The sequence below is a fragment of the Sitodiplosis mosellana genome, unplaced genomic scaffold, assembly GCF_009176505.1.
Source record: "Sitodiplosis mosellana isolate CC-2019 unplaced genomic scaffold, AAFC_SMos_1.0 Smas_scaffold_2, whole genome shotgun sequence".
In the NCBI taxonomy this organism is placed as follows: domain Eukaryota; kingdom Metazoa; phylum Arthropoda; class Insecta; order Diptera; family Cecidomyiidae; genus Sitodiplosis; species Sitodiplosis mosellana.
In genome coordinates, this window is record NW_022595245.1 from 4,589,773 (window position 1) to 4,599,290 (window position 9,518).

Consider the following 9,518-nt stretch of genomic DNA (forward strand, 5'->3'; position numbering starts at 1 on the left):
TTTGTATTAAATACACGTTTTGGTTTTGATTTGGTCAGAAAATGGGCTAGAAATTCGAGGAAAACTTTTTTCTAGGCAGAAACTTGTGGGAAAACGGAAAAAGTGGTCGAATTTTCTATTTTCACTTTAAAAAAACGGTTAAAATGGGCCGGTGCAACGATATCATAAAAGAATACATGAAAAATTCATCATTACATGGTGTTAAATTTCTCATCGACGAAGAAATTTCGTTTTTTGAACGAGTTTTTTGGTTATTTGCCATCATTTTGTCGTGGATTGGATCCGCTTTTCTAATTATGTCCGCTTTGGATGCATTCCATAACAATGCCATCAGTTTTGTGGTTGAGAGTTCGTATCGTGATTGGACCACCAATTTTCCATCGGTCGTCGTTTGCGAATCGAAGAATAACGATAAGATTCAGGAAGTGGCTGATAAGTAAACGATTTTCTTTTTTTAAATGAAAAAAATTCATTTTAATCCATTTTTCAATATTCGATGTCCATTTTTTCAACTCCGTCCATTATTCAACGAATAGGAATGAATATTCCTATTAAAATGCAATAATTGAACACCAAATGAATAATTCCCAAAAAATTCTTCTTTTCATCCGATTTTCTACAGAATTTGGGGGCCAGATCATGATTTCACCCTTGAAGAAATATTAAATGAACTCACTTTCTTCCGTGGCGAATCCTATCATGCCATTCGTGAGTGTGGCGAAGACATTGAAGTTGATTGCATTACGTTGAACTTCACCGATTTGGTGGGCATGATTCGAAGTAGTTGCGATGAGGTGTTTAGCCAATGTCGTTGGAATAGCGAAAGTTTTGATTGCTGCTCTTACTTTTTACCCGTACAAACCGAAGTTGGAGTTTGCTATGCATTGAACTCAATTCATTCGGAGGCGTGAGTATGAAAAAAAAAATTGTAAATAAAAATCAGCAAATGAAATTGAAAAAAAAATATGGCTCATTTTGCCTCGATTAAATATTTGAATCAAATAATACCATTGAACTATAAACATTTCAATTGAAAAGTTCAATGTCGCTTGATTGTCTGGTCGTTAGATTCAAATAGATCAGTAGCGGCGCCTTTTTATGTTGATAACAAAATAAATTGTTTTGAATGAAATGCAAGCAAGTTCCTTTTATCAACAGACGGAACGGAAAAAGACAGCGACTTGATACGTTTTCAAACAAATACACAGGCCCTGGCAGTCTCTACATGGAGCTGAAGACCGAATCGAATATTTACACGATTGGCGAAGAGGAAGTACCGAACCTTGTGACACCCAAATCGGAAATTTTAACCGTCGGACCTTATATTTCTTATACGTAAATGCGAGAAAAATATTTTTTTAAAATAGATTCGGCGCTTGTTCATCTTTTTTCGCTTCATCTCAATTTGTTCATTCTGTTTTCACCGAAAAAATGTAAAATCATTTAATTTGGCTTATAAAATCAACTATTTGCTCATTCTACACTCAGTCGTACAATCTCGGTGAAAAACATCGAAAACGATCCGTTGACCCGTGATGTGAGCGTTGAACAGCGAAATTGCCGCTACACCGATGAGAATATTCTTGACGTGCACAACTACTATAGCTTTAGTGCTTGTTCGGTTCAATGTCGCAAAGATAAGCAGATGCGTGTGTGCAATTGTACAAATCATTTGATGCCGAATGTGCCGGTTGAACAACATTGTCATGTAGAAGGTTTGAGATGCCTGAACGATCATTATGAAGATTTGTCGGTAGTGATTGCAAAGTGGTCAGTAGGTAAGAAACTAGGGGGTTTCTCTTGAGAAGGTGACCAATATATTCACAAATCTCATACGAATTTGTGAAAGTTTTTCGAATTCACCATGCTTCTATAATATAAATGAATAGGATTATGTGACACTCCATTAACATTACATTTAAAAAAAAAATGTTTGCAAATTCTATTGTTTAATATTCGATTTATTATAGAAGCATTGCGATTGTATGGATTAAAATTTTGATGTGAAAATTTTAACATATGTTCTGACGTTCCCATAAATGTCTCTAAATAAGGCAAGAGAGGAGTCGTATGTACCCACTGTCTGCCATCGTGCACGGAAATTGATATTGGTGTTGTTCATGATACTCGGGATAAGTAAGTTAGACCTCTCAACATTTCATATGAAATCAATGTCAAAAATCAGCATTAATAGCCCACAAATAACTCTGTTTTCAGTATTTACGGTCATTCAAGTCCACTTTCAATGGTAACAATTGGCTTGGCCAGTTTACCAACCGAACGCTATAAACGCAATGTGATTCGAGGCAAATTGGATCTTGTCGTATCGATAGGTGGCACAGCTGGACTATTTGTAGGTGCCAGTCTACTCAGTTTTGTCGAAATCTTCTACTACTTTATCGTTCGACCGTGCTATCACCATCGCAAGACAACAAAAGCACCACCGAAAAAACAGCACACTACCTTATTCGACTATTGCAATTGAATTTTCGGCAAAACGGACATGGATTCGGTACTGCATTCACCCCATTCGACCAAACACATGGTTTGGCATGTTTGGCAGCGTAGATTTCTATTATCATTTCTAGTTGTTGTACACATCTTCAGTGAAGCGTATTTCCAATTTAAATGAACCATGTGGTTTGACATATAAGCATGAATTTTGGCGCATGCTTTGTGGCGCCATGGAAAAGCAAAGAGCACTAACACACACACACACACACTCCTTGTCCTCCGTAGTGTATGCGTGTATTCTCTCGATTTTCAGCTTTTCCGATGTCGTTTAGTTGCTTTCGCTCCGCGAACAGATAGTGAACACGAACCAAAGTTCTTTAGTTGCACATACATTCTGTCCACGAATAGTAAACACTTTGTTTTTCTGGTGGATGTTTCTTTGTTTTTCAAAAAGCACCATTCTCAAAAGTACTTGAAATGTTTGTCTAGTTGTGGATGTATAATTAACTTAAATAAAAATATTTTGAAATAAACGTTTATCTGAGTTGTGTTGTCAATATTAAAATCGATATATATATACATAGAGAAAATCATTTAAGTAAAGCTTAGAGTTTATACCATGGAGAATGTAAAACAAATATCGATTTGATGAGTGCATTCATATCGAAATTCCAATTACCAAGCAAGTGGTCTGTTCCAAGAAAGCTAATGCAAATTAATCAAAAACCATTTGTGAGAAATTGCGATGCGGTTGAGTAAATCTTTGGGGTTTTTCGCTAATGACAAAGTACACATAATATGCATATAAATAAAATAGTTATATCACTGACACTCACAGTTATGTGTGCTATTCAATGTGGAAAATGATTTTCGTCGACTGAATTGTCGTCATCGTTGTCGTCGCCGTCATCGTAGCTGTTCAACGGGAGCCGTCGTTGTCGTCCCACTTTGCTTTCCATTGTTATTGTCTTTTTATAGACATTGATTCACATATTCGGTCGGTTGGTCGGTCGCTCCGGTGGTTGTATTGTGGTTGCATGAAAAATTCAAATTGGATTTAATTAATAGGATTTATATGGTCAAAAGGAAAACGAGCGTTGCGTGAATGGTTTCGATGTGGACTAAAACTCAATGAAACAGAAAACAACAACAGTAACAATTTCCAATCGCATCGGAAAAGTGGAGCAAAATTCAGGCAACCAACTGCCAATTATTACTGCACATTGAAATTACTTATTGAAGAGAACTGAATCGTTTTTGCCAGCTTACAAATAATCCATCGTTTTGCTAACCAACAAATAATCCATCGTTTTTCTAACAAATAATTCAACGATGGTGCATGTTGTCCAAATCCAAAAATCATGAAATGAACACAATCAAGTATTCAAGCAACAATTACACACGTAGCAAAACACAAATTGTACCGTTTTCTAGTTAAGTCTGGATTAAGTGTGTTATAAATACGCAATCAATTTGTCGTGTTTGAATTCGAATCGTTCGTTTTCATGGCAAATGCAGATCCAATTTCGTATATATAAATGTTGCGACGAACAGCGAAAATCTTCATTGCAGCTTGACACCGAAAATTACTTTTGGCATGCGAACCTATAATAATAATTCCATCCAAATGTAACCAACCAAACAACAAAAATACGATACAACTCATACACACAACGGAAATTTAATAAGCGACAATAGAAAAAACATTTCATCAAACAAATCATGTAAGTTGTTATTATTTTGTAGAAAAACCCATTTATTTCGAATGGGCATAAATAACGTTTTGCAGTAGCAAAAGTAGTGAAAAAAAGTTCAAAGTTAAAAATAGCTCGAGTGGTTGAGTGTCACTTGAAAGTGCAAATGAGAAGGTACCGCGGGTTGTGTGAACGGAAGCGCTATTTTCAAATTAAATCGATTAGAACGTGCAATGGCAATTCGCCATTTTTAAGAAGTCAGGGCGTGTTTTTTTCTCTCGCTCTCCCGTTGACTGGTTCAAATCAGCGACAACTTTTATGCGGAAGCACTTTTCGTGCATATTTCAAAGCGCTCTCCATTCACGCAATCATCGCTATGACCTCATTGCGGACAAAACAATTAGAACGATATGGATTTAATAACTAATGGAAACATAGAAAATTGTGCCGACAATTATTGTTATTTTTTGTAAGAGCTTTGGATTGCTATTTAAATTGTTTCTCAAAAATTTACTATTTCTGCGGATTTTAACGATTATTGATTTTCCATAAAAAATCAAAACAAACAAAACACACACACACAGGATTAGCGATATAATAGCGTCAGGAACGTACAGCCGATTAGCAATTGGACTGATTATATTCACACATGTGATTGCGTACAATGAAAGTGGAGCCATAACGGTGCTATTTTCAGCGTTTATTGCGACAATATGTGCAACATTCTCAGGTAAATCAATTTTTTGCTTCTTCCCCATTTTGTTTTCGGTTTCGCCGTCGTTTTTGCTGGTTTTTCGACGTACGACACGAAAAGCATATATACACGAAAAAAGAAATACACATCTAGAAAATGAAACAAACACCGAACCTAAATACCATTTTATGCCTTGTTTGATGTTGGCCTCCATGAAAATGTGTTGGCACGATTCGTTCGAGTCGTAAATTCATGAAATTGTAATGAGCTGAAACTGAACCTCATGAAGGGTACAACGTTTTACTCCAAAAGTAAATGGATTCTCATTCACTCACTCTCCTCACTCTCTCTCTCTCTCTCTCTCCCTCTCTCTCTCTCTTTGTATCAATCTGATTCGTCTTTGTTGGTATTTGTTCGGTTGCTCTCGCTCTTTTATTCGCTCATATATTGGTAAAATCGATAGTTAAAATGGGACGCGCCACTCACTCACAACAATGTAAACAATGCGCTCCGCGCGACAAATTCCAGTCCTCATCATTGTTCTGGCTCAGTCTTTTGCCAAAAAAAGCGGCGAATCGTGTGATGAAAAAGCGAACGCCAACACGTCTGATATGCATCACAGATAAATTATATGCATATGATACTGAGCAAATGTTTTTCATTCCATCGCGACCGGTCGTTCATTCTCGACGACGGTCGAGCGTCGACAGAGTACGACATTTTGTGTCCTTCGTGTTTGAACTACGCGCGCCGATCGAAAATAAAATAGGAAGGCAAAATGCAAATGAAGAAGAAACCAACCGAAAAGTTTGGTTCTGCGTTTATTTTTCGTGGAATATTGAATGGCATGGCACGGAATTGCTCACGACCTGATTTTTCCGACTTTCACAGTGATTGTGCGCATTTTCGTACATATCATGGATTTCATCGAATTTGTTATTTTCATTGTTATCGATTAATATTTCTAATTTCTATTCCATTTCTGATTCTTGTGTGCCCTACCAATGCTGTACCTGTTGGATAACAATCAACAAATATATATATATATATATTTACGCGAATCGGATTTGTGCCCGTGATTTTAGCATTTTGCAAGAGTTCACTCAATCATTTACAACTGCCATACATACGCGCCACCCATAAATTCGATTTTTTCATTCTATTCCTCGCAATATGGATGGATATTCTGACATTGATTTGTGCTTGTGGTGCATTGACACGTACGCTGAGCGTTTGCTTCGACTCAATGACCGGTGGAATGGCGCGAATTTATATTCTGGGCCGGAATGCACCGGAGAATGAACCGTGGCCAGATGTTATCGGTTTCTCCATTATTTTTATCGTGAGCGTTATGTTTATGCTTGGATTAGAGGTAATTACCAGTGTTCAATTGAGAAAAAATTCCAAGCTTTTTTGACTTGCAATTTTATCGACATTTTTACTCTTTCCTTTCGTACATTTTTCTCCGTGCGATCAGAACTCAAAGGTGTTTTCTTACATTCTGATGGCAAGCCTGTGCGGCATAGCTGGCATTTTAATTGCGATAACATCGATACGAGGCAATTTTACGGCATGGAAATCAAAACAATGGCTTCCAAAAGGAGTCTCTGGTGTAAGTTAAAGCGAAATTCGTAGACGAATCTATTAAATTGACGTGCGATTTTCATTCGATTTCTTTTTTCCTAAAATTTGGAATTTCTTTTTCCTCACGTAATAACAACAACACAACGATAATAAATAACGACAAAAAAAACCGGGTAGTTGGTCACCAGTGCAGCGTTATTGGTATTCACATTTCCGTCAGAGATTCCAGCAACAGGTAGCTGCAAGCGATTGAAAGCCACGATAGTCAATATGTTTATTTGCTTAACAATTGTCCTGTGTGCCGGTTGTCTCTCAGCTGTTATTACTTTCAAGTAAGTGTGGACCCACTTTCTCAACGTAACCAAATGAATTCAATATCAAACATATAGCTACATAACATTTTCCATTATCAATATTCCATTTCAGTGCACCGGAGGAATTCATTGCCGTTCCCATTTTACTAATACTCGAAACATTGGATTTTCACAATTTTGAACCGGCCATCGCATGTCTCTTTGTTTTGGTTGGTTCGTGTGCATTCCTTGAATTATTTTCGGAAATGTTCACTTTGATTGTGACACTTACCACCTCCGATTGGAAAATACTATCGCGACAAATCGGCTATGAGCATGGCGATAGTGGTAGCCCCGTTTTGGCTGTATTCACTGGTGGCAGTATTTGTGCAATGATTTCATTTGCATGTCCACTCGAAATCATTGTCTATTTCATTGCGGGAAGTCAACTATTTTCTGGATTACTCCGTGCCGCCTACTTGTTTTACCAACCATTTCGACCGAAATACTTGGTCAACACGAAAAGTAAGCGAAATCGATTTATAAATCTGTTGCTAGTTTTTGACCTAAATTATTAATTTTTACTGTCACTTAAGTTCTCAACCTTGATTCACTTTCTTTCTTTATTGCTTTCATGGAAATTTGTATGGAAATTCAACAAATTTCTTCATTTCAGACGACACTTCGCTCGGTTACAGTCAATTAAAACCAACCGCTACATCTTTGCGACAATCGGTGAGCAACACATCGTTTTTGCAATCGAATACAAATGTGTCAACAGCAGGTGATGTCTCGCGACGAATTTTACGCTGTTTGAGTAAACCGTCAATTGTGTCGATACCAAAGCCAAAATCGCGCACCAAAAAGAGAAATGAGGAAATGGAAAGGGAATGGCTGTTGTTGGGCGAGCCAACATCACCTCGAAATACAATAATTTTGGACGATGAACAAGACACATCAACATTGACAATAACTCCCACTGGGCCAGAGAATACGTCCAACCAAGATGGTGAAGCACTGCAATCTCCTACTTCGAATGACTTGATTGAAAGCAACAGTGATACGGATAGTTCAACCGATATCGATGCAGTTGTTGACGAATATCGACAAAAAGTCGAGGTGACCACCTCTGGACCGTCAGAGAAAGTACTTCGTATTCCATCAATGGAGTCGTGGCGATTGTCAATTGTTTTGCTCGTTTTTTACTCTTTTGGTGTTGCTATTTGTCTTGTGGGATTTGTTATTGGATCGTTTATTGTTTTCAGTGCCGGCGCTTTAGGTAAGTTTTTACTGGAAAAAGACCTTTTTTTTCTTTTTTTCATTTTTATGGATTCAAACTCAAAATTAATTCAATGCTCAATTCTTCATCGAAAACAAAACAAAAATTGTCTCTTGATTGAATTAGAGGAAATATGTTTATTAAGTCAATTTTTGTTCGTTTCTTTCTATCTGACAGTTGTATTATTCTTCACACTGGTCATGCTGTTTTTGCCACGCTACAGTCACTCGGAAACATCACCCAATGTGGTGTTTTGTTCGATGACCATTTTATTGGAAAGTCTTCTGTTGGGGTCGACATTTTCGATTTCACTGCCAGCGATAATTGCATGGCTCATCGCCGGTAAGATCCAATTTAAAACACTTTTATTTCTAAATTCAATTAAATTCTAAGCGCATTTCTTTCTCTTCACTTCATTTTGTTTGATTTAGGTGTATTGGTATTCACACGGTGCGATACATGGTTTTCACTTTGCATCGAGCAACCCATGTACATAAGTCATATTGTAACACCGTCCGTCAACGGTCCATCAACGTCCAATTTGAAATCGATGATTCGTTTGCCCAGACCGCCAAAAGGTGCGCTAATTCCATCACGCATACATGCCCATGGTCAATGCAGATGACATTGGGAGTACACGGACAATGAATACTCTGAAGACGATGGCGAAGAAACGGCCGAAGAATGGACGGAATGAATATTTTAATAAAACAAAGAATTGTTCACCGATGAAAACACTTTGAAGGAAAAACTCTCTCTTTTTGAAGGAAAAAATCAACGAGAATGCAAAATATCTCCGATTTTTTCCCTTTACGAAAGTCGACAAAATTTCAAGCAAACGAACAAAGTTGTGAAAACACCTCAATTGCTTGTTAAACTGCCCGCGCGCGTGAATTTAGTTCAAAATCGTTTCAAAATCCGGAGCGATGTCATTGAATGCCCAACGGAATAAAGTATATTTTTTGATAATTTAGCTAAATCGAAGGAAATGTGTTTGCAAACAAATTGAGCAACCAAATATTCTGAGAGTGAGATATGACAATTTCAGTTTCGCCAAATCAAAATTCGAACATCAAATCATCCAATAAGTAGAAACCATTGTGCCTGTGCTTTAGAACGCATATTTTAGTTGAAATCATATACGTTGCAATGTAAATGCGTAGAATTTTTATTTGAAATCGAAGGATGTAGCTCTACTAGCCGAGATGTATAACTGTGGCAATATATTTATTCAGAAGCCAAAGCGAATAAAGTAGATTAGTTTCAAATCGATCTAATAAATAATATTCCACATTTCATTTTACATGATTTATTTGTTACTTAAATCTATCGATATTGCTAGCGATAAATGTGATCCGTCTAACTAATTGTTTTTAATTAAGAGAAAGAAGAAAAAAAAAACACCAACAAATGGTTTTATTCAATTTTATCGATAGTTTTTCTTTTCGTTCAAGATAACATCATATTTATCGATCTTATAATATCAGAGAAAATAAATCTATTGAATATTAAGAAAAAAA

At 36.8% G+C, this 9,518-nt stretch overlaps 2 protein-coding genes across 2 annotated transcripts; both read left to right on the forward strand.

The window, feature by feature from the left end:
* Positions 1-143: 143 nt before the first annotated feature.
* On the forward strand, positions 144-2,502 carry LOC129564944 (pickpocket protein 28). Its single transcript, XM_055439195.1, has 6 exons — positions 144-436; positions 623-907; positions 1,159-1,335; positions 1,489-1,778; positions 2,055-2,136; positions 2,218-2,502. The coding sequence occupies exons 1-6, from the start codon at positions 144-146 to the stop codon at positions 2,483-2,485; spliced, it is 1,395 nt and encodes a 464-aa protein (XP_055295170.1). The 3' UTR covers positions 2,486-2,502.
* Positions 2,503-3,066: 564 nt separating this feature from the next.
* LOC129565294 (probable cationic amino acid transporter) lies at positions 3,067-9,518 on the forward strand. Its single transcript, XM_055440012.1, has 9 exons — positions 3,067-4,178; positions 4,733-4,878; positions 5,928-6,214; positions 6,320-6,454; positions 6,604-6,758; positions 6,853-7,244; positions 7,396-7,998; positions 8,176-8,340; positions 8,430-9,518. Coding segments are annotated over exons 1-9 (2,079 nt in total). The 5' UTR covers positions 3,067-4,176; the 3' UTR covers positions 8,624-9,518.

What these genes read in the sequence shown, in the direction of transcription:
- LOC129564944 (XM_055439195.1), top strand. Translation starts at nt 144, where the DNA reads ATGGGCCGGTGCAACGATATCATAAAAGAATACATGAAAAATTCATCA. An exon ending in GATTGCAAAGTGGTCAGTAG is followed by an intron (nt 1,779 to 2,054) that starts GTAAGAAACTAG and finishes TCTCTAAATAAG; the next exon opens with GCAAGAGAGGAGTCGTATGT. An exon ending in GTTCATGATACTCGGGATAA is followed by an intron (nt 2,137 to 2,217) that starts GTAAGTTAGACC and finishes CTCTGTTTTCAG; the next exon opens with TATTTACGGTCATTCAAGTC.
- LOC129565294 (XM_055440012.1), top strand. An exon ending in TGTTTATGCTTGGATTAGAG is followed by an intron (nt 6,215 to 6,319) that starts GTAATTACCAGT and finishes CCGTGCGATCAG; the next exon opens with AACTCAAAGGTGTTTTCTTA. An exon ending in TCAGCTGTTATTACTTTCAA is followed by an intron (nt 6,759 to 6,852) that starts GTAAGTGTGGAC and finishes ATTCCATTTCAG; the next exon opens with TGCACCGGAGGAATTCATTG.